This window comes from Drosophila albomicans, chromosome 2L, assembly GCF_009650485.2.
Source record: "Drosophila albomicans strain 15112-1751.03 chromosome 2L, ASM965048v2, whole genome shotgun sequence".
In the NCBI taxonomy this organism is placed as follows: domain Eukaryota; kingdom Metazoa; phylum Arthropoda; class Insecta; order Diptera; family Drosophilidae; genus Drosophila; species Drosophila albomicans.
Genome location: NC_047628.2, coordinates 287,401 through 313,603, shown reverse-complemented (window position 1 = coordinate 313,603; position 26,203 = coordinate 287,401). Strand labels below are relative to the sequence as shown.

General features: G+C 34.5%; 1 protein-coding gene across 9 annotated transcripts; it reads right to left on the bottom strand.

Moving 5' to 3' along the window:
• Positions 1-423: 423 nt before the first annotated feature.
• On the bottom strand, positions 424-25,425 carry LOC117577417 (uncharacterized). Of its 9 annotated transcripts, none has more exons than XM_052002103.1 (11): positions 25,297-25,425; positions 22,283-22,590; positions 22,025-22,204; positions 21,559-21,721; positions 20,893-21,489; positions 20,180-20,687; positions 19,144-20,113; positions 16,578-16,705; positions 16,208-16,522; positions 16,051-16,149; positions 12,930-13,436 (listed from the first exon to the last, which is right to left on the bottom strand). In XM_052002103.1, the coding sequence occupies exons 2-11, from the start codon at positions 22,459-22,461 to the stop codon at positions 13,297-13,299; spliced, it is 3,279 nt and encodes a 1,092-aa protein (XP_051858063.1). In that variant the 5' UTR covers positions 22,462-22,590; positions 25,297-25,425; the 3' UTR covers positions 12,930-13,296. The 9 variants fall into 9 exon arrangements, with proteins under 9 accessions (XP_051858069.1, XP_051858068.1, XP_051858066.1 ...); XM_052002102.1 differs by having other exon boundaries at positions 24,773-25,422; XM_052002101.1 differs by having other exon boundaries at positions 24,923-25,422.
• Positions 25,426-26,203: the final 778 nt, after the last annotated feature.

Genomic DNA, 26,203 nt, shown 5'->3' with positions numbered 1-26,203 from the left:
GATAAGGCTCCTATGTAAATATGATCCCTTAATCCCAATGTAAGCATAGATACAGTTAAATATAATAGAGTTTAATGTATTTATACATATATCGTATCTTTGTTAATACTAAACATCTCAGAAACCTACAGTCGAGAGTGTGCATTTTCAATAAAAGCAAAAATGTTTGAAAAATGTATTTTCGTTAAATACATGTAGGGAGCTTTATTTTGTACATCGTCATATCCTTACATTTAAAATTAACCGATTAACAATTTACGTTTATTGTTAAAACCTATTAGCACCCGACAGCTGCAGTAGATTTTTGTAATATTCATAAAAAAATTTCTTAAATATTTTTTAAGCTTTTCATATATGATCGCAAAATTTTTTGGAATTATATTATAGTCATATCAATACCGGTCATATCAAAACCGGGCTGCGGGCGGGAAGGGCTATGCATTGTCGATGCCCTTAACCTCTTAACCGATGGGTCGGAGATGGTTGAAAGAGTCGGTGCGGCCGTATACTGCCCCAACCCGGTTTCCAAGCACTCTTACAAACTCACTGACCATTGCAGCATCTTCCAAGCGGAAGTCCTCGTCATTGGCAACTCTGCAGAAGTGGCTCGAGGTATACAATATAACTACAACTCCATTAACATCTTTTTTGACAGCCGGAGCTGCTATAAGATCTATGTTTTTCGATGCAATGTCCAAGGTTGTCCTGGAGAGCTTCTTCAGAGCAATAGAGTCGCTGAAAACATCTGCGATCGTGTACATCTCTCATCTCGATCCCAATGAGTTCGCAGACACCCTTGAAAAAGTGAGGGTAGGTGGCTCTATATCAGAAACATGTGTAATGTGTAATGTAATGTATGTTACTGAATGACTGAGACAAAGATACTAAGGTATGTATCCTGTACATCCGCGGACCTCTACTCGTCTACGCTCCGCCCCTCGAAGGGGCAGCCGGTCCTACCTACCTACTTACCTGACATGTCTAATAGGTTCTGATATCTAGGTGTTCATACGGAGAGATTATCAAACGTATGAATTAAGAATATATTTTTTTGTACTTATTATCTGACTAAAGACTAAGATTAAATTCTTTTGTAATATACATATAACGAAGAGGTTGTTGTCCATTTTTTTACTTCCTATAATTGCATGATTTATAGCCAAATTTGCAGCGCATCCTATAGTCAAATATGCATGCAGTATCTTTTGGCGATAACTTCTAGATTTCGGATAAATTATAGGTATATAATGTTTTTCTGAATTGAACGATTTGATACCATTTATAATGGTAAATTAATTGATTAACGATAAACGGGTAACTATTTACAGCTAACAATTATGTCATCAAAATTATTTATGTATAGACATATGGCGAATTTAAGATTTAGAATTTTTTTTAATTATCTTAAAAACTACGGCATTGTTATCTCTAACAATGGTAAAGTTTTGTTTGAAAATTTCGTATAAGCAATTAAAAATAAATGTATTAATAATGTTTTAGTCCAATAAATTTAGAAATTCAATTAGCTTCGGAACAGTAACACTTTTTGTATAGAAAAGGTTAAATATTAGTGAAGCCGAGCAAGTTCATGGAAAAACATCACCATATCGGCAGGTAAAATCTTTGAGTGGACACTAAAGGCACCTAATTAAGCTTATGGCCACGTTTACATCAGTTTTGACTTTGAATCGTGAGTTCAGCTCAATATGAGGTCTTAAACTTAACTACGGATATGAATCTGAATGGGTTTCTACACTTACTGAGCGTTGGTTTAATTGGAAGCGCAACGATGATCAGAAAAAGATTTTACGCTTGTGTGTTTTCGTAATCAATAAAGTGTCTCAGTTTTTTTTTGTATATTTAAGCTAGTATGGGAGAATGCGTTTATTCTAATTCCATTAGGTGTCACATGTCGACGTCCCCATTGAGTGTGAAGTGAGGTGAAATTGATCATAAAATGAGATGCTTCCATGAGCTTTTCCGTCCGGATAAACTTAATATTTGTAGTAGTCACGAATTTTTAAAATGTATTTGTTTGTACAAGACGTGCGATTATTGTTAAGGAATTGAGCAAGCATAAGTGTGTGACTTGGAGCCCCGTTGCCATTCTATATTTTTATAAGAAGTGGAGTCATAGTTTTTATACCCGCTACCCATAGGGTAGAAGGGTATTACAACTTTGTGCCGGCAGGAAATGTATGTAACAGGTAGAAGGAGGCATCTCCGACCCTATAAAGTATATATATTCTTGATCAGCGTCAACAGCTGAGACGATATAGTCATGTCCGTCTGTCCGTCCGTCCGTCCGTCCGTCTGTCCGTATGAAACACTGGATCTCAGAGACTATAAGATATAGAGCTATAATTTTTTTTCGACAGCATTTGTTATGTTTGCACGCAGATCAAGTTTGTTTCAAATTTTTACCACGCCCACTTCCGCCCCCGCAAATCAAAAAAATCAAATAAAAAGCGTAATTTTAAAGCTAGAGTTGCGAATTTTGATATATACAATTGATACAATTAATTACTATAGTAGTTATGATTCCTGAAAATTTGGTTGCGATCAGATAAAAATTGTGGAAGTTATTAAAGAAATACTTTTGTATGGGCAAAAACGCCTACTTACTAGGGGTCTGAGCTGCTTTGGCCGACAATATGGCACAATATGTGCCGTCTATGGTATATTTTGAATGGTGTACTATATCGATATACCAAACATACCATTTGGTATATTTTTAGTATTTTTTGTATTTTCGGTATATTTTGAAAATGATACCGCAATATTTTGCCTTTATTAAAAATGGGTAGCGGGTATCTCACAGTCGAGCACACTCGACTGTAACTTTCTTACTTGTTATTTATAAATTTTGTAAATACGATTAAAAAAAAATAAAGTTTGTACCCCGAGCGGGCTCGAGCCCGAGTACCCCGATTACCACAACACTCACATGCTTGCACTCTACCAATACACATTGGGCCAGCGAGCCGATTTTTCGACGAAAATTCAAATTCTTCATAGAAAGTAAACCTAATTTGAGAATAACATTTGAATAGTATATACTTTGACTAAAATGAATCATGTGCATGAATGTTTGATTGGATGCCGGCGAAACTAAAAAGCGCGATAAAAATTTTGTTTATTTGAGAGCGTGCCAAAATTTTTGTGACTTAAGCAGGCCATCCACGGGCGAGCATGTTCGCGAATATGTTGTGCTCGACGAAATTTTTCTCGTGGATGGTAGCGTTCGTCGTCAAATTTCGTGTTCGTCAAAATGTTCGCATGAGATTAAAATTATTCTATTTTGTCTGTGTTTGCACGAACATGTTCGCCAATGGATGGCAACGTTTGCACGAACATCAATCGCGCAATCGTTTTGTAGAGAGAGCACGTATTTGCGCAGCGCAAAATGAGCAAAAAATGTATGAAAGTATTCATTTTTTGTCTGCAAAATCAATTATTATATTATTATATTTCAATTATTATACGCCCAAGGCTCTGGGGAGAAAATTCCTGTTAAGAATTTCAGGTCTTCATAACTTTGGCCATTACTAAATTTAACAGTTTTTCATATATGTATGTCGTTATCCGTTGACATGTTGACTGCTTGAAAATTTGCGACAAATGATGTTCGCGAACATGTCGGCCCTAGTTGGTGGGCAAATGAAATACAAGTTGGCGAGCATATTCGCAAACATGCTCGTCTGTGGATGGCCTGCTTTAAGCAATTTTCACTAAAATTATGGAAAAGAAAGACAAAGGTATGTAGAATATTTGTATTAAAAAAGACTTTGTTCATGTTTGATAATGTATTCTTTGTGTGCGTTTATTATTGTTGTTCAAATGTAGAAAAAAGCTAACCTGCTAACCCGTCTGTTGTGGATTATAACAAATTTTGTTCCAACTTGTGTCTAAAAATAACTATGTGTCATTAAAGTGCAAAGAGTATATAATTTAATTTTATTAATCTTTTTTGCTACATTTTGCACCGATATGTTTAAATCCCACATGTTGTAGATGTGGTTGAGTTCGCCTATGAGCAACTGCTTGTTATCTATGTATATACAAAACAATCGTAGCGCATCTGCGGTTTCGAGTTTGATTTATGATGAACTGAAAGAATTCGACTTAAGCACGGAGAAAAAGGCGGAAATCAACACCAAAGTGAGAAGCTTTCACCTTTACATACATAAGAACTTGGCAAAATGTAACAGAAGTATGACCAGATTTAAGACAAAGCATACCGAATAGCTTCTGTCCAATATGGCTATAACAGTAAGTTCATTCTTGTCTTCAAATCCAAAGAGGTCAACATTAAGACCAGTTGGAAACCCACCCATTGAACATGTTAACGCTGATCCCCGTCAGAAGACAAAATTGCAATCCGATTTAGCTGTTAATCAGGGTCACAACACATCTCTTCTTGTGCATTTCGCCACAGTTTCGGCCGAAAAAACGAACGAGAAACATACAGCCCTTGTGTTGAAAAATACATTTTTTACTCCGAGTGACCCTAATAAGGCTAGAAACAATTTTTTTCTCAGAAAAATGACTAGGTTCGACTAACGGAGGATGAAACATATCTGCTTGAAAATTCATTGAGTACAACAACTTTCGCGAGCTCAGCATATCCCGATCTTGTGAACTCTTTCCTGCTTACAGCAAAGTCAGAGTAGCTAAGTCAATATGTAGACCTTTTGATATTAATGTAACCGAGTCAGTTGCTGAAGTCCGCTGCAGTCTTCTAGATCACACTAGGTGCCGTATAATTCAAATGTAAGAATATATATTTAAGTAGCTTGGCAATACTTGGCAATGGAAATACCAACGACGGCATACAGCAAGGAGGGCGTTTGCACAACCTAAGCTACTAGCTGAAATCCTAGGTCTTAATGAAATTCTCATTGCATATTTTAACAATATTTTAATTGCTATTTCTTGCCACCTAAAAAATATTGTCAGAAAACCATAACACTATATATGTCCTTGTTTCAATGGTTTCCAATGTCGGCAACAGTCCATAAAGTGTTAATTCACGGCTACCAAATAATAGAAGCATCAATCCTTCCATTAGGTGATCTCGGCGAGAACGCCTCAGAAGCCCGCATCAAATACTATAAGAGTGACTGGAGGTTACATGCTCGAAAGAATACACGGCAGAACAACATGGCAGACGTTTTTCACAGAGCAATGGATTCCTCAGATCCTCTTGGGTCGAGCATCTATCTAACAAAAAGATTGGGTCAGCAAAAGAAACTACCCCTACCAGCAGACGTAATCGAACTTTTGGAATCACCAAACTTGCTATATTCTTGTAACATGAATAATAATAACTATGTTCCCGATTTTGATGCTAGCAATAGTGATAGTGATTCCGATTCTGACTCTGAAAATCCGTTTTCAATAGAAATTAATGTAGATGACTGTTAGGAATATTTTTAAATGAAAAATGCTTATTTATAGTCATTCATCTCATATGGGCGGCTAGGAAGGCGTGGTCAGATCGGTCTAAAACTTATATATATTTTTATGTGCATCGACACTATCATATGTTCCAAATTTGAAGAACCTAGCTTTAAAACTTTAATTTTCGTCGAAAAATCGGCTCGCTGGCCCAATGTGCAATCGTACAATGTGTTGTTGGTATGTGTTTAGGATACTGTCAACAAATGTATCTGTGTTTCTGTGGAGTGTAACTTGTGAGTCTAGTCAGTCGAGGCAATTTTAAATTTAAAATAGTGGCTAACATTTTTGCCCGTTTTTGCCCAATTTACGACAATACTCAATGTTACAGTTGTATTTACATATTGTCATTAAACATTGCCAACAAGCTGCTGTAAGCAGTTTGTTTTGCAAAATATCGGTGAAAATGATTTAAGTGATGTGCAGCAAATCGTAATAAAAGATAGGCTTAATCAGTTTTTCGGATTGATTAACATTTTTTTGTTTCATTGTTTTAGAATTCAACAGAAAAACATTCGCAATGGCTGGCATCCTCGTTGAAAATTGAGTTTCTTAAGATGATGTTCCACACGAAAAGCCTGGTCGTAAACGTTTAATATTTATTGAGGCAAAACCAAGGTTAAAGTGCATTTTCACTAGTCAATAAAACAGAAAATTCAGTGCCACTGTTGTAGCATACCGTTTTTATAATAATTTTAATTTCTGCTTAATGTGAGTATAAGGTATGCCCCACCGACATAATGTAGGTACTTTACCATATGTACATATTATACGTTAAGACTTATGGGTGGTATCCAATATCTCCAACCTTGCATAAAGTACTTGTAAATTGGCTTCAAATTATGGAAACCTCCGTACTTCCTCTAGGAGCTCTCAGTGAAAATGCGTCAGAAGCGCGCAATAAATTGTACAAACGCGATAAGCCTTCTCATGCAATGAAAAATAGCCACCTGAATACTACGTACATATATGTATCAGTCGTGTTTAATAAAGCATTGGATTCCTCTGACCCACTGCTTTCAACTATAAATTTAAAGGAACGCCAAAGATTAAACTATAAAAAAGGCTACCAACTACAGGGGCATGTGTAGACCATAATGATAATCAGGTAGGAGAAAGCGTGGATAATGAATTATACATTTTCGGCTGGATTCCCTGGAGTTGGAGTTAAAAACAAATTATTAACTGGGCATCAAGGTATGGAGTCATAAAACTTAATATTGGGCTATAATTAATTTTTGATTTCATTTTGCAGGGATCCAAATCAATTTAAAAAGCGATTTCGCTAAAAATATATTAATTAAATACATTTAATGCACATTTATTATATGTTATATTAAACTATTTTAAAACTAATTTTTAGGAAAAAAATCGAAATTTTTAATCTTTTGGTAAGGTGGGCGGTAAGGAAGGCGTGGAAAAATAGATCCGAAATTCTATCTATACCATCTGACTGGAATCGATTGAATTTCGATTCATCAGACCAAATAACGATTTTGTTGACAAATGTGCATATAAAGAGTGACAGCACATTCCAACAAGATGGAGCTCCAAAACACACTTTCAAAATCTTCAAAGAATGGAGCGCAAAACAAGATTTTGAGTTAAAGGAGTGGTCAGTGATCTCAGTGATCTCAATCCTATCGAAAATTTATGGTGAAAAGATGACCGGGACTCAACAAATGGGTACCAACAAACCAGCACGAGATGTGACGAGTCCAGCAAGAATGGAGATCTATTCCAAAAGAAATAATACAAAATTTGATAGAAAGTATTCTAGATTGAATAAATATCGTAATTAGAAATAAGGGCATTTGGACTAAGTATTAAAATATAAGCGTTTGTTGAAAAATATTAAAATTGAGCATAACTGAGTACATGCGAGTTTATTTTGTTTTTTTTATTCTACCCGCTACCCATAGGGTAGAAGGGTATTATAACTTTGTGCCGGCAGGAAATGTATGTAACAGGTAGAAGGAGGCTTCTCCGACCTTATAAAGTATATTGTATATTATTCTTGATTAGCGTCAACAACCGAGACGATCTAGTCATGTCCGTCTGTCCATATGAAACACTGGATCTCCGAGACTATAAGAGATAGAGCTATAATTTTGTTACAGCATTTGTAAATTTTTGCCACCCCCACTTCTACCCCCGCAAATCAACAAAAATCGAATAGCAAATGTAATTTTAAAGATAGATGCCCGAATTTTGGAACATACAATAAAAACTATAGTACTAATTGTGATTCCTGAAACTTTGGTTGCTATCAGATAAAAATTGTCGAACTTATTAAAGAAATACTTTTGCATGGGTAAAAACGCCTACTTACAGGGGGTCTTAGTTGCTTTGGCTGACAATCTGATATGTTTTGCACTCCTTAGTATATACTGAGCGTAGTACCATATCAATATACAATATATATGTAATTTAGTATATTTTTAGTATTTTAGAAAAATACCGCAATATTTAGCTTTTACTCAAAATGGGTAGCGGGTATCTCACAGTCGAGCATACTCGACTGTAACTTTTTTACTTGTTTCTTAATTAGTTTACATTCATATATTTATTATAAGAATTTGTTAATAAATATAAAAAAAACAAATTTGGGTTCATTTGCTTTGTTTTTATGCGAGCCCAAAGTCAATAGTGGCAAACATGTACTCAGACTTGCACGCCACGTAGGTAGGTTACTTTGCAGCCTCGCAGACGATTTTCGCACGAAAAATTTTTTTAAACTGTTTTTATGGCGTTTCGAAAAAACTAAAGAATATAGAATCGGATATTTATATAAATAAAACAAACAATTTAAAGCTCCAACCAATCGAGAATTATAAATGTTTTGGGCAATTTGGAAATTGCAATTTTAGTTATGTACAATGTACATACATATATGTAGTAGAATAAATATTTCTTAAATAAAGCGCTGTTCTCAGATGAGTACAATTTTGAACGTGAGAAAAAGCAATATATGTATATTTTTCCCAAGTAGCGGTTGGTTACTTCAGGCAATAAGGAAATACGAATACAACAGGCAATAAGAAAATACGAATACAACACGCTCCCGTTTGCCGATGCAAACAATTTTACTTTCTGCCAAAAAAAAATGAAACACAAAAAAAAAGCTTGTATTGGTCACATTAGTCTCACAACATGATCACTTGATCGGTTTGTGCAACGGCATATTTGGCGTAAATGTAGAGAAACATCGATGTTTGACAACCATCAGTACCATCGATGTTTGGTAGGTCACTATTGATGTTTATAAATACAACCTTGCACTTGACGACGAAAAAAAGAATAAATGGTAAATAATTTAATCAATGCTTAAATTTTAGTTTCGCAGTTGGTGGTGTTGGTGAATGGCGTGGAGGTCGACAAGGATATGGAGGATTACCTGAAAAGTAAGAAATAATGATTTTAAAAGCCCACGTACATACTACAGTGGATTACAGCTTATTTCAAACAACTGACAACTTTAAATCTGTATAGTGGATAAACTAAAATAGATATTGAATTTATTTAAACGCAGGATTTCAGTTTAATGTTTTCTTTCGTATATTCTCGAAACTTCTTTTACTATAAAAAATTATTAAAAAAAAACAAAAAAGTAACGAAAGTATAATAATTTAAGTTTTTATTTTATTTTAAGAAAACTACAAATAATGTTCATGGAATTTGCAACTACTGCGGTCAGTAACGGATAGAAACACAACAAATCTGCTGGACCACCGTAAACAGCTGCATCCGGTTCGCTTAAAATCTGAAAAAAAACTAAATGTCAAAAGCGATGGAAATTTTTTTTTAATCAAAGCCGTTCTATGGGAATGATTCCATTTGAAAAAACAGACTTCCAAAGTCCTGAACATGATCGCTAAAGATATGTGTTGCAGATGAAGGTTTTACTGAATTCATAAATGAATTGGACTCACACTCTATGTTGTCTAGCAAAACCTATTTGCGTGATGTAGTTCTTATTGAATATGATTTGCTACCGCGCAATTTAAATTTTAGACAGTGTAAATTATGTTGGAATGACTACGGATCCTTGGACATCGAGAGCCAATGAAGATTATAACAATAAAATGCTATTTCATAACCGAAAACTCTATTTTACGTTCTCCGTCGCTCTCTACTTCTCAATTGTTAACACCCACAAATCATACGGCAAAAAATATTGCTGACACTACTAGATTAGTGTTAGATGACAAGGATGTTTCATTCATCATACTTGATCAAGATAATTTAAAACAAGAAGTCGTAAACTCCTACTTTCAAAGTACCAGGAATAGTTTTCCCAAAAAAACATTGTAGCTGCTGAAAAGTTGAAACAAGCTTAGAGCAAACGAAAAGCCACTTTGTTGAAAGAAAATAACACACTATATACACCGCAAATGAGCAAATGACCTATCAAAATTGTTATTACCTTTTGAAGAAGCTACTTTATCGGTTCCAAATGTTATCATTCCTAACATAACAGAGATTCGCCCAAAATTAAATGAATTCAAAATTGCGAACTCAATATGTATTGGTTGGAGCAATAATTAGCGACCGTTTTTTGCAAAGCTCCATGACAGCAACCAACACCATCAACAGAACGACCAGCAATCAAATTTTCTTTCATGCAGAGTAAAATTTGTAATAAAGTCCAATCGTGTCGTTCAGGTGGCATAATAGTAATAAGGCAGAATTTAGAAAAACTAATAATTCCGGATTACAGCGATCCACTGAACTATTGGGAGGTAAGATCTTAAAAATATTCACATCTATAAGTTAAATGACAATTATTCTTTTTCAGATGAAAACTGAGACCCCATTAAAGGAAATAACACAGAAGTTTTTCTGTATTCCAGCAAAACTGGACAAATAATTTACGACCACAGGACAAGGCTGAATTCGAATGTAGTAAATACTTTGCTCTTTATAAACAAAAACATGTACATTTAAGACTGAACAGTTGTTATTGTTTTCATAACTTTTTTCATTAAAAATGTCGATGTTTCACTAAAGGTTTTCTTTAAAATATCGAAAACACACATCAATGTTTCTTCATCTCTAATTTGGCGAGTCACAATTAAAGCTTCATAAATCCAAATACACCAACTTATTAATGAATGTACATGTTAATGTATATTGTTGATGAGTGTCAACAGCCGAGACAATATAGCCATTTCCGTCTATGTGAAAACTTCCGACCACTCAAATCGAAAATTTGGTTGATAAGAAATTTTAAGTTAAAATAAGTTTTAATTTTTAAATAATTTTATAATTTGATATGGGCAATGCAGAGTCTTAATGTCGGCTCTTTATTGATTCAAATGACAGTCTCGTATATTTTGTATGTTTAGTATATCAGCAATTCGGTTTATTATGTTTTGCTTTTATTCAAATGGGAGGGGTTATCCCATAATCTAGCTCACTCTGCTGTAGTTATCTTACTTGGACTATTGTTGATGTGCTGGTAGCTTCCCATTTGTGTTGTATTACTTTAAATGAAAATAAAAGTACCATTGCATAGAATTGTTTTATTTTTAGCTTTTATTTAGAATATAGTTTTTATTTTTCAGACTACTATTCTAAAAATATTTTCAATAATATTAGTACAAAAATTGTACATACAATCATTATAAATACCAACTTGCTTTGTAGCTAATATATTTGAAATCGATAATAATACTAATCAGATAGTTTTGCGGCCTTATGTTTATAAAATAATGCCAATTTGGTATTATTGCCTTATTCAAAGGATTAATAATAATTCGTATTACTAAATAATATTAATATTAAATGACTAGGGTACGTTTACAGTTTTACTTATTTAATTTGTGTTAGTCTGAGTTTAGAAAGATCGAAAGATGGATATTGCGCATAAAGGTTCTTATGGGCAATTTTTTTTTATTTTATTTGTATTTTGGGTAACTCGCACCACACTGAGACATAAACCACTAATGAATTGTACATAGAATGAATACAAAACGTTCATTTATATTATTAAAAACAATATTAATGTTTCAATAAAATTAAAGTATTGGCGCTTTTAGTTCCACCGAGATAAAAACTTAAATTATTGAAAATGAATACATATGTGTACATTACATGTACATGTACATTAAAAATTGTCCATTTAATTTAATGTAAATGATTAAACACTTCAGTAATAAAAATAAAAATAAAAAATATGGTGTGGGAAACGATGCTGCAATCTTTTTACCAGATTCTTGCATTTTTTTCAACAAAAAATCTGAAATTATGCTACTTACTTTAATAGACCCTAAATGTTTTATATTCTATGGTAATCAATAGAAATATATACATACATATTTCAAATAGAACCTACTACCTTTTGAAATAGCCAACATTTTTTATTTGATTCATAAGGTTGTCTACCAAAACACTACGACGAAATTTCGTAATGTACCGCTATGGCACACCAGTGTCTCTACGCCAAACATAAAGGCGACAAATGATTTTTGAAATGGGAAATATATCTTCAGTACTTCTGATTGATACAATTAAAAATACAGTCCGATTCGCGAGGACAACCTGAAAACTGACTTCCGCTTTTATTAACGAAACAGCATCCACTATTTGATTACTACTTTGAATTGGATCATTAATTAATTTAATTAATCAATTCATTTTTTTATACTGCTGCTTGATTCCCATCACATATGTATATGTATCATTTTATTCCATATAGTGAACATATTATTATTATCCACTTTCTTGGATTTGAGTTCACTTTTGCCAGAACTACTTACTGCTGGAGATAGTTCAGTTTTCCCGATATCTTAAGTTCTTAATTGTGTATGTAAGCATTTATATTAATTTTTCTTTTAAACATTTATTGAAATGTGGAGGGCGCTTGTGTATTCTAATTTTTGAAGTTATGAAATTACCGTCGTTTGGCATCGTAATAAAGTGATGCCTTGAAATCATTTTCCAAAGGGTGTATTGTATTTACAGCCAAACTTTAAATTTGCTGGATTTTGACTTTATGATATTGAACGAAAAAAAAAAAAAATTTTAAGTTGATCACAAAGCAACTAAGCTATTCATTGTATTATTTTAGACTGATTTCTTATAATTATCATAAAACTACATATAAAACTCACCTTTATCAGTTTAGGTCTTGTAGAGAAAATTGGTATAGGTTGTCTCGGCTGTTATTGTTTTTGGACACTATGATTTATGCAGCTTAACATATTACATGAATTTCGAGTGACTGGTGTAAAATGATAAACGGTACATGAAACACTAAACGGTTCAGTTACACTCTTGAAGACAGACTTTAGAGTTTATATATATATACATATATATATAAATTCAATATTGTGTAGTAATATTTTTCATTCAGCTCATTATGTTATTATTGTATTTTTTTGCTGTGATTCTTTTCGTTTCAAATGCATATATTTTTATTTATTACTAATGTTATTTAGTATGATGTGGGAATTAGTGGACTCTTGTCGTTTTCACATTTTTTCCTTTATTTCAGTCTTTACGATTCACGGCATTGTACATTTGAAATATTCAGTTTTACTCATAAAATGACCAATATACATATATATAATTTTTATTCATTCTGAAGATTTGGTTATCTTAAAGAGGCCAATAGCGTGACGAGTGTAAGAATAAGTCAAACGTGTAAATAAAGTCGATGAAGAGCTGATCAGATAATCTGCGATAAATAATCGAGTCTATCTAATATCCTTCGAAAAAGATATACATACATTCATTACCCATAATATACAAATGCATTCATAAAATCATAACCAACGAGCAATAATTGGTATTATAAATAACAGTTTAAGGTCGGTCTATTTCTCTCTCGCATTATTGGTCCAGTGATGCGGTTCTCGCACGCTTCCAAAGCGATTTGAACAAACCCTTTTTTTTTGCTTTGGGTGTGGTGCCGACATTGACGACTGCGGATGCGGTGTCCTTACGATTTTTGGTGTCTATTCGCGTTGAGACTAGAATAATTAGTATTAATAAAGAAGTTGACAAAAACAGAAAGTAGTAATTTCGGAAGTTAGTTAAGTTATATTCTGTTGAAGAAAAACTCAACTTGTGCAGTGATGTCGGTAGTACCTGAACCTAAGGAATTAATTCGATTCTTGCAATAAAAAACAAACCCTTCACAATAAAACCATATTTAACAAATATCTCAAATAAATTTAAATTCAAAATATACCACCGATTAAAATATACCAGGCTTTCATTCAAAGCATCAAACCCGTTTGCCATTTATGGAAAAAATTGCAATCGAGTCGTTGCTTTAACAAAAAGTATAGATAAAAGTATTTCTTAAATTAACGTGTACAATTATAATCAATACAAAATAATAGCAACCAAATTTTCAGGAATCATAAAGACTGTAGTCTTATGTACATATGTTCCAAAAATCATGACCTTCAAGCCAAAGCTTTCTATTCGTTTTTTTCCTATTTACAGGGTCGGAAATTGTTATGGCAAAAATATTTGCTCAGATCTTACGGACAGACAAACATAGCTATATCGTCTCGACTGATAAAGAATACGAGGGTTGCTATTTAAGTTTCTGGCCTAGGTCACTTCTAGCCATATTAGGACCAATTGGCTATTTCCCAAAAAAAGTTTGGACTTTTATCAATAAAAGCTCCATACAACTTGTTCATGTACGAGCACGTTTGATATCGATAAACGATTAATCAAAAACTTACCTCGGCAGAAAAATCGAATTAACTCGTGAACACTTTTGAGCAAAAATTTTTCACAACTTTCGACTTGGATTATTACGACACGAGTGCACCGATGAACTTAAATCTTTATAAGGCGATGAAGTGCCATCCTATAGCCCTGTGAAATACTGGTTTAATGGATTCTATCGTGGCCGATGCTCGCTAGAAGACGAAGGTTGTGAAGGTCGTCCAAAAACGGACGTTGGGCCAGAAAACATTGATGCCGTGCGTGAACTGATAATGCTAGATCGACATGTGACATATCGTGAGATAGAGGCATCCTTTGACATTTCTTCCACCAGAATACATTCGATATTGCATAAACACCTGGTCGTAAAAAAGGATTGTTCTCATTGGATCCCGCACAATTTAACGATTGCTCAAAAAAAGGCTTGTGTGGATTGGTTCAAAGAAATTTTGAAAAAATACATTCCCTGTGCTTCAAAAGACATTTATAAGATGGTCACAGGTGACGAATCATGGATCTATGGTTATGAGCCCAAAACAAAACAGCAATCGACCGTGTGGGTCTTTGAAGACGAGCCAAATCCAACGAACCTTGTTCGTGGAGGAAGCACTATTCAGCAAATGGTCGCCTGTTTCTTCGGTAAAACTGGTCATGTGGCGACTGTTTCGCTTGAGCAATGTAGGACGGTCAATTCTGAGTGGTACACCATAATTTGTAAGCCTGAACTCCTTGTAGAAATTCGAAAAACGAACAAGAAAAGATGGATCATTCCGCACCATGACAACGCGAACTCCCACACACCAGCTCAAACCCGCGCCTTTTTTTGCGGTCAAAACGTGGAATTCATGGGTCATCCGCCGTACAGCCCTGACTTGACTTCTTTTTATACCCGCACATCATCGAAAAAAGGCGTGGTCATTGATTTTCGATGTCAGAAGATGCTGTTAAAGTGTTCAAAAACCATGTTTTGGAGGTGCCTCAATCAGAGTGGAAAAAGTGCTTCGACAATTGATTTGAGGGCATTCAAAAGTATTTAAATCTTGCTGGAGAATACTGTGACAAACAATAAATCCATTTTTTTTTTATAAATATTCGCATTTTCATTATTAGGCCAGAAATATAAATAGCAACCCTCGTATACATATACTTTATGGGGTCGGAGGTTACACCTTTTGCCTGATACGTACATTCCCAGCATGCATAAAGTTTTAATAACCCGCTACTTAAACAGTAGAAGGGATAAATATTATAAAGTAGAATCCGGTTATAACGACTCCGCTTATAGTGTCCGACTGGTTATTACGACGAAAACTCCCTATACAAACTTATATGAAAGGGCCTCCGGTTAGAACGTCTCCGCTTTTAGCGACTAACCGCTTATACCGACGAAATTTTTCAGAATTCAACCGGATATTGCGACGAAAAAAAAAATCAGCGAAATAATGCCAAAAAATTTAAGCATCAAACGACGCTGTTAGAAATGTATGTATGTATTTAACAGTGATCTCTTGCTTGTGTTCGTAGGAGTGACAGGAAGGTTCTTATATTTTCACTACTCTCTGTTAATTTTAGCTGACGCCTTAGCTTATGCTAAGGATTATGCAGGTATACGATTTATTATGGAAAAACGATGATATTAAATGAAATTTATCAATTTTTTTTGTTTTTTTTTTTAAATTTAATTTGTTTTATCTTAAAACCCTATTACGAACATGGCAACCATAAAAAAAACAAAACAAAGATTTGTTTTGCTCCTTTCGGTTAGTGCGTCTTCCGGGTATAACGACGTAAAATCGTCGCTCCCTTGAAAATCGCTATAACCGGAATCTACTGTATTTTGTGTTTTAAAAACAGAAACTTGTGTTATAATGAAATTCGATTTATAATATAAATACATACATATAATCTCACCAGATTCAAATTCGTACGCATGCTTGCTATTGCTCTCATCCATTGCTTGTTCGCTATAGGCCTTGTGTTTCCGATCCTTGTTTTGCTCTAGAACCAATGTACACATAGTACAGATGCTTATAGTACATAATTATATTTTACTCACTCTTTTTTGTGATCAGCAAACTAGTAACACGTCGCAGTGCTTCACGAGGCGATTTATTTAAAAACGATGGTGTTAGATTTGGTGGTAGAGTAAGAGGCTTACGTGATTGTCCAGTGCCGGACATGCCTATCGGATTATCCCAGACACGAACTGAGGCCAAGCGATCAATATTTTCAGTAGAGGCAGGTCGCATGCTACGCTGTTTGGGGTACCAGCCTCTCGCAGGAGCTCCAGTCATGCGGAGCATTTCATTGGAGGCTAAAGCGTGGTTCATTGAACGTTGTCGACATATTTGGGATGTACCATATGATCCAGCTGATCCAACACAGGTTAAATTATATCAATATCACAAATTCTGTTCAACACTCACCTCCTATTCCCATAATGGAATTTCCCATACTAATGCTATTCGATGTGCTTGACCTTGGTGCCGTACGGGACCCGCTAGCAGGAGCAGGATCATTTTGTCGTCGATATGGAGTGCGTGGAATGTCACAGCTGTGCAAAAAATGTATATACCGTCGGGTACAAGATAGAGATGACAGGATTAACATATTGTAAGATATTGTATAGCTTTTAAAGTCAGTTTGAATGAAATGAATGAAGTCAGTCAAATGAGTGGCCTTTTTCGTCAATTAAAAATTGCATATGGGCATTTCTCAGGGTCGCGAACGTACGTTCGTACGAGATAAATTAAAAAAATAAAATCGAAAACAAACGTTTCCTGAAACTTTTTTTTTACTCTTCGATAGCATTTGTTTAGCTCTTTGGTTAGTATAAATTATGGGACTTATCGATTTTTAATTTTCATAATATTGTCAAAACACATGCGGTCGCGAACGTACGCAAAATGGAAGTCGACTTTGGCTTAATAAAGTAAAATGCAAAACTCTGCGAATTGAGACGGAATATTTTAAAGAAATAACTTTACTTTTAAAATAGAATCATGTAGCTTTCTATTAAGTCTACTCCCAAGAAAATATCTCCATTTATTTATTTTTAATTTAATTAAGTTCCGGTCGCGAACGTACGGTCGCGGTACGATTTTTCCATGTTGTATTATTTATTAAATTTTTATTTTTACCACAACTTTTTTTTATTAATAACTTCATATTTCATAAAAACAAACGGATTTAACTCAATTTAATGTGTCTAATAACATTTAAAAGCAAAAACAAGTAAGAAAGTTACAGTCGAGTGTGCTCGGTTGTGAGATACCCGCTACCCATTTTAATAAAGGCAAAATATTGCGGTATCATTTTCAAAATATACCGAAAATACTAAAAAATACTACAAAAATACCAAATGGTATATTTGGTATATCGATATAGTGCACCATTCAAAATATACCATAGACGGCACAATATACCAGATTGTCGGCCAAAGCAACTAAGACTCCTAGTAAGTAGGCGTTTTTGCCCATACAAAAGTATTTCTTTAATAACTTCCACAATTTTTATCTGATCGCAACCAAATTTTGAGGAATCATAACTACTACAGTAATTATTATATATATTAATTATTATTATATTATAATTCGTAGCTCTAGCTTTAAAATTACACTTGTTATTCGATTTTTTTGTTTTTCGGGGCGGAAGTGGGCGTGGCAAAAATTTGAAACAAACTTGATCTGCGTGCAAACATAACAAATGCTGTCGAAAAAAATTATAGCTCTATCTCTTATAGTCTCTGAGATCTAGGTGTTCATACGGACAGACGGACGGACACACAGACGGACAGACACACAGACGGACAGACGGACATGGCTAGATCGTCTCGGCTGTTGACGCTGATCAAGAATATATATACTTTATAGGGTCGGAGATGCCTCCTTCTGCCTGTTACATACATTTCCTGCCGGCACAAAGTTATAATACCCTTCTACCCTATGGGTAGCGGGTATAAAAAAGATTGGTTTGAGTAACCCCAACGATTTTTTATATTTAAAATATATATACCAAAATAACTTAACACGCGAAGTTTCATTCACCTGCTTGCACTTAATGCGAAGCAATTATAATAAAATGATGTTTTCGGTCGCGAACGTACGATTTGAACATAGATAAGAAGCAAAATAAAAATAAACAGTTAATTGAACATTTTTTCGCTCACTTTGCATTTTTTATCTTATTATTGGATTGCTATTAAGAGATTTGGTAGAGAAAGAGCAAACATATCATATGTTTTCTTTGTGAAATAATAAAACATAAAAATGCATACAGAAGGAGCTAAAAGTGAAAAAATTACATTTTTTCAGTTTGCAGGCAAATTTTTTTATAAAAACAACGGAGATATGCTACGGATCCATTGTATTATGAAAATTTGGATATTTCTTTATGACATTATACAAAAAAATACGATGAATGTGAAGATTTTTTTTTCGGTAGTGGTTTACCCTTTTTCAAGAAGGAAATCTACTTCTCTGCGTACAATGCTTTGATTTTGATTCAAAAATGTTGAATCACTATTTTTCATTTAAATTTATTTTTCCTTCATTAATTTATAGCAAATTGTATGTGAATTTATGTTTTTTTTTATATAATTATAAGTATTATAAATTAAAATATCCCATAACAAAACTATTTTAAAACAATATAGATAGATTTAAAGCCAGAAAAAATCCAAATCACCCTAAAAATTTTGAGCTGTATTGTTTTCAATCTATCCAATCCAATGTTTTCACCAATTATAGAACTAATCGTGTTCAAAAAGTTTTGCTAAATATTTTGTAAACTTTGAATGCAAATATCACTCCAGAAACATGGTCATATAAAAAGTGGACTGTTCTGACTGAGTGGTCTACCAAGGACTTAATATAATTATTTTAATATCTCTAATCTTTTGCTCAACAATTTTGTAAATGATATGAAGAGCTGTCAGATGTTACACGCAAGATATAGGATGGACTGATAGGTTTACAAGTTAAATAAGCTTACCCTCTGGAAAATATTGGCGTTTCAGGAAGACTGCATGATGTTTGCAAACGATGTTCCTCGCGAGGCGACTGTTTTAAGCTGCGTTTGGTACTATAGTTAATATACTTCCGTTGGTAAGAGCCCGTACCAGGGACAGACCCACCCTCGCACGAACTTGCTGTGCACATGGGTGGCTGAGAAAGTGACGGTGGCAGGTGACCTAAACCCGTTGGTGTGGTAATACCGCTGCCGCTGCTATAGCTAAATACCTTTGGTGATCTTTTGCGGTACTGTGAGTCAATGCTTCGCGATTTTAGCATATTGGCCGAACATTGGCCGGCTCGATGTGGTGGCACCGCTGGCGCTATCGAAAGTCCTGATAGTCCGGGTAATCCTTCAGGGAAGCCAGTGGATTGATGAGACGGTGCCGGTGGTTGTGGCAGCTCATCGTTGAAATGACGCACTGCGGTGACATTTTCATTACTGCGTCTCTTTTGGCTATTGCTATGCACCGTTGCTCCGCAAGCTGTGGCATGCACCTCGGCAACTGTGGTTCCACGAATGCCCGTTGCTGCCGAAGTCGTTGTTAGTACACACGCAGATCTCGTTAGATCTGTTGTTTTCGAAGGCTCTACTGGTGAGGGTGGAAGTGGCGCATCGTAATCGAATAAATCAGGATTTGAGCTGGGTGGCGATGGTGGCAGAGGCCCAAGACCTATACTTTGTGACAATAGCATCTCTTTACCGCTCTCTGATTTATGGACCCCTGGGCGAAATTCTAGTAGTCGTTTGGCATCCGACTGTGCAGCTGTTCCATTTATAGGTCCACTCTGACTTATTATTGGTAAATCGCCGCGCAGGAGAGCGCTTATGTTTTGCTCGATCTGCTTTAGTGGAGCGCAACCATAGCTAAAGTCTGATAGCTCTTCGTCCTCCTCTAAAGTAGGCGCAAGGTCTGTGTGAGGAGTTGTCGCGTTCGAGATACGTTGATCTACTTATTTAAATTAAAATTAAATGTTTTATGTTGATCTGAATATCTTCTCCCATATACACTTACCGTCGACATTGTAGGTGAATAAATCAAAGCCATTAAGACGTTCCTCATCGAACTCTCCACTACTTGGGGTGTGGTCCGGCATTGACTCGGCGCTGAGCCTTTTTTCGGTAAGCATTGCCGTTTTACTCTTCATGGGCTTGTTGCTCAAATGTTCTGTAGCCTCTGTAGCAATATCCAGGGATAGTGCTGCCCGGTGTGTTACGGGAATTTCTATACAACGTCGATTATGTGACGTAGTTGTATTGCACTCTTTATACATGAAGCTTGTATCGCAAGGTGTTTGCACCGGTGGCAATAAAGCAGATTCGCTTGGCTCGCTGTCACTATTGTAAAACTCGTTACTGATTGCTCCTGCGCTCTGAGATGGGCGTGGCGACTTTGGCATAATAAAAATATCAGCGGAATGAGAGGACTTTTTGGCAATAGATCGGCGAATGACAAAGGTACCCTTTCCTAACATACTCTCATTGGGGTTGAACAAATTTTTAAAATCGGGTTGGAGGTTCTCCTGCGGTTGTTGTGATAATAAGATAATAATAAGTGAGCATGCATTTAATTAGTAATGTAAAACGGTTTGTCGCACCTTTGGAAATAAATATAAGTTTTGTTTGGAAATGTAAATATAAAAATTTATAGGGGAAAATCTGAAATCGTTCTATAACCTTAGTATAAAACTCTGATTTGACCAAATAATGATGAGATTTTGTATTCACCTTATGGCCCAACTTTTTCGATGTACTTTTCTTATTGCTTTTAAATTGAATTTCCCAAGCGACACCATTTTGTTTGGCCGGTATTATTTCTGTAGAAATTGTGGACTCCTCCAGTGAGTCTTCAGAATAGTCGTCCTGGACTTGTTCATATTTTGAAGTAGCCATATTATTATTCGATGAAGCTGGAGAGGCCTCTCCACTTGAAGTGTGCTGAGACCCGGAAGTTGATGTAGAATGTGGGTTTGGTATATGACAAACTTTTTGTCTCTCAACAGAGATTAGTAGCCTATGGCCGCGTGCGCTTTCACCACTGGCTTTCGCAGATGGCCCTGGGTAAATAGTCACCGGATGCTCGTTTAAAATCGGCTCCGGCAATTTAGCTAGGTTGCCTCGTAGTACAGCGTTATGTACGGCACTGATGTCAATGCCGAGAGCATTCCTCTCCGCATTACAGCCGCCTACCTGAATGGAGGCTAATAATCTTGAAGAATTTTTTGACAAACTGATGTTAAAATTTGATGTTTTAGCATTGCAGCAGGGCAGACTTGAGTACTTGGAGTTGGTTGCTGGCGTTGAGTTAGAACTACGCACCTTGGGCTGAATGTGTAAATATAGATATATAGGTTCGTCATGTGTGCATCGGTATTGATGTTGGTAGGTACGTACCAGCGTTGTTTGTATAAGTCTAGGCGTGGATTCCCGACTTTTCGATGACTCTGATAATTTACTTATATTTTCAATTGTGCTGTCAACTTCGTTGAAACTGCCCTCGGGCACTGTATCTGTGCTTGGAGTTTGTGGCACATCCTCTGAATTTTTTTTTGACATGCTGCATAAAAAATGTGTCAGTTATTAGCAACTTAATACATCTGGAATTAGTTAAGATCTCTTCTTGGAAGTCATATTAAGTTCTTTCACTAATAATTTGATGAAAACCAATCTGTAACCGTCTTCTACCCGTTTGCGAATATCGTTAAAATACATTCAAATCTACGTATTTTAAGTCTGAGCGATTCAGTCAAGCAGCAACCGCTATGTCAATATTTAAACTGCTGATTGTACACATTTTCACATATTTTCTATATATTGCGGGTTTTTAAAAGGTGTTGGTTAACTTGGACTAAATACTCACTTTTTTCGACTGAGACTCATATAACCGTCGTCCTCTGACTGATTCTCCCCACTATTGCTATTCAAGGTAACCGGTTTTGTAGTTGCCTCATCGAACTCCGATATAATATCGTCAAGTACTTTAATAGGCTCAGGTATGTCGTCTATATAGATGGGATCCTGCGACCGCTGTCGTTGATCGCTTCAAATCGAATTAAAAACAAAAACATTTAATTAATCTTATTGTAAATTTTAGCTACATTTTGAGCGCCCTACATACTTTTGGAGATGTTCCCCGTGCGGCGATGACGTATCCAATAAATCTAGATCTGCGTGCTTGGACTTTGCATCGGGGAGCATCACAGATGGTTTTGCCTGTACCTGTGCCATTGTTGGTTTCATCTCCAATGTGTCAAGAGGATCACCTGCTTGACACGATTCTTCAGGTAATGTTGCCATCTTGTTGATCTTGATACTTATATTATAGCATTTCAAATTTTTGATCTTTTTGTTTGTTTTAATTATAAAATGACATCAATGTACAATATACAACCAAAGTAACTATACTTGCGTCAGGTCGGTTTCCAACTGAAAATGATTATTTGTTCGAATATTAAAAACAAACTATTTGATATAGATTTCCTAACTAATAACGCACATCATGGAAGTTCGAATTAGGATTAACTGCATTTATTGCATTATAAAGCTAAAAAAAAAAGTAAAATTATACTTCAGAATAAAAAAAAGATGGAGTAAATTATTCTCTAAAGAAAATATAAATGTAGACACATAAAACGTAGTCTTTTATATCATCAAAATTTAAATAAAATTCTAGACCTTGAAGATTCCCACACAAATGAAATTCTGAGAATGATTTATCTGCTTAACAATAGTATACATTTCTTTTTTTCTTATTTTGTACAATGTTTTTCATTCTAGAATGATGTTTAGTAACTTAATATAAAAATAAAATACAATATAGGTATTCTGATTTTGTTCCTCCAGCAAATACATGAAACAGGCAGAAGGAGTCAGCATCAACAGCTGAGCCAATATAGCCAAGTCCGTCTGTCTGTCCGATGGAAACTCTGTTAAAACTTTTTTCCGATAGTACTCGAAATTTTTAATTATACCTTTTTCAACGCCGCAGAGATTTTTTGTACAGACTTTAATACAGTCAATATGATTCCTGAAAATTTGTTTGTGATCAGACAAAAATTGCACAAGTTACTTAAGAAATAATTTTAAATAGCAATAAACGGTTGCTTTTGATCTTAGTTGCTTCCGTTGGTAATCTGGAATATTTTGTATTCTATGGTATATTTTGAATGTAATAGTATATCGATATATCATATTCTGAATTTAGTATATCTTAATGTTTTCCAGTGTATTATTTAGGTATTTTTTATAATTGATAACCCATTGTTTCACAATCAGGCACTTTCGCCAGGCACAAGTATAATACCCTTTTACCCTATTGGTATGGGCATAAAAATTAAAACTCTCATTTTGGTACTATGCAGTCGCGTGACGTATAACTAAAAAGTTGGAAAAATAAAGTTTTGGTTTGGAATGAAAATCATATTATACCATCGATCTGTCAACCGTATACTCAATTCATATACTAATTCCGCACCTCTATACTCACGGCCAATTTTAATTAATATTTAAACCATTTATTATATGATAATGAATTCCTTTTAACATAAAATATCAATGACTGCTTTCAAGATAATATATAAATACATTTTTTAGAAAAACTTAAAAAAATAAAATAATAAATCGGTCATCAGGTTAGCGTCACCTGCGTCAAATTAAGTTGTTGACCAATAATGAATCTTTTTAACACATTTTTTTATTAAAAAAATTGTAAATTATAATTAGTATTGCACTTTTGACTGAAATTATTTCCAAAATTTCGTTCGTAATTTCAATAAAAACAAAGCTGTGAGATATTATAATTTAAATTCGTCAAATTAATGTTCTAAAAAAATACTTAATTAATTTGGGAAATTAGTAAAACAAGTGCTGTCATAAAAATATACAACTCTATCTCTAACCTAATGGCGAGCCGTGTATGTATGTACATATGTATGTACTTTTACCTTGAATGTAATATTTTATCTATTTCGATATTTTTATGCCTTTATTTTTGAAGCAAAAATATTTGTAAAATCATTTTCACACAAATAAATCATTTAAAAAAAAAATTGGATCCAATAACATTATTAGGCGGCCCAATAGCCAAAAGTGTGAAACATTGACTTCAATATATATAAAGTATAGTATGTACATATGGCTAGATATGTATGTATAAAAATCAAAATTAAGTAATCCACCTGTGTATGTGGAGGAGGACTTTCACATTTCTATGCATTTCTTCTCAATTTAGGCCTTACTTTCCACGACTCATATTATCTACTTAGATAATGCATGTACATACATATGTACACATATGTATGTATGTACATATGTACACATATGTATGTATGTACATATGTACACATATGTATGTATGTACATATATATTAAGCTTGCAAGTCTCTCCTCCCCATTACTAATTGTCGATAAGCCATTCTCAAAGCGTACATATGTATGTACATGTAAAATTTAACACTATATACACATAAATCTATAGATATTTTGTCTATTACTTGATTGAATAAAGTTGCTTTCGTCGCCATAGGCCGTCATCTTAAGGGTTACGAATCGAAGTCTGCCATCGATTTTTCATAAACTATAACACACTCACACGCACACTTTTACTTACACAGCTACAAATGTACATTCTGAATTAATTTTTTGTTTTTAGTTTTTTTTTTTCCTAATTAATCGCGATATCTTATATGGAAATTTAGATAAGTACGTATGGAAATGCAAAAAGGTAAGTTCAAAATTATCTATTAGAAACGCTGCATACTTGACAGTTTGTAAGGATGAGAGAGACAACCAGTCAACCCACCAATGGTTCGACGACGTCAATGTTGGTGGTTGTGGCTTTTGATACGACAGAAACTGGCGGAGACTCCTGAGAACGAAACAATTCTATTTGCATCTTCAAATTGCTTATAGACATACGCAAATATACTTCTATGGCCAAACTTATGCATGCGTACGTTCACCGCAGCATAGCATCTCCAAGTATGAATATATACATATATGTATATGTACTCTGATATATACTCTGTATGTATATACATATGTTCACATTTCGCACGCCATTTTATACTTGTTTGAGTCATTTCGCAACATATTTGCAGTTCTCATTTGGTTAAAAACCGGCGACATACTCACACAAGTGTATGTACATACATACATATATACCAATTTATTAAAATTTACAAAAATGTTGGAGTGCGTTTTGATTGCTAAGCATCCAAACTTGTATCTGCCCGCTTTGAGCATCGAAACACAACTGAAGCAAAAAGAGCTAATCTTGGTGGATGAGACTGCGAAGTGAATTTAATGAAAGAGCAAATGTAAAGAGTTCAGCATGCATGCATTCCATATAGTCGATTTTGGAAATTTATAGAAAAAAAAATATTAGGTTTCATTAAGCATCGTATTAACTCAGACATTTCATAAGCTGTATAGCATATAATTATCGAGAAGAAAGTCTACAATAGCGCAACCAACCCATAAGACCATAAATATGTGCATACACATGTATGTGCTAAAATCGATGATATTACAAAAAAAAAAATTTTCATTTGAAAAATGACTGCAAAATAGCTTTATTAGATGATAAAAACGTCCTAAAATAGATGATCAAAATACAAAAAACAATTTTAAATTTAAAAAATTACTGCAAAATGCATTTATTGCACCATTGAAAATTTCTGTTAAGCGGATGTGTGTAAGAGAGGGCGGCTAATGAAGACGCGTTATTGATGAATGCTGACGGTGATTCTGAAAATGTGACCGTATTCTTTCTAATATTATGGTACGCTTTCGAAAAAAATGTTATTTTGATGGAAATCAGCTGATTATTCCACTTGCTAATTTCGGTGCCCTTAGATTATTTCAAAATTCTTTGCAATTCTTTAAGAAAAACCAAAGTTGAAAAAGGAAAGGAAATAGACAGAGGCATAAGAATATATTTAAAAAAAATGGCCAAGACGATCAATTTTACCACTTTGTATAGAAATATAATCTTTGCAGAGCAGTTTTCTTATTATACTGTAAAAGGGAAACAAGTCAA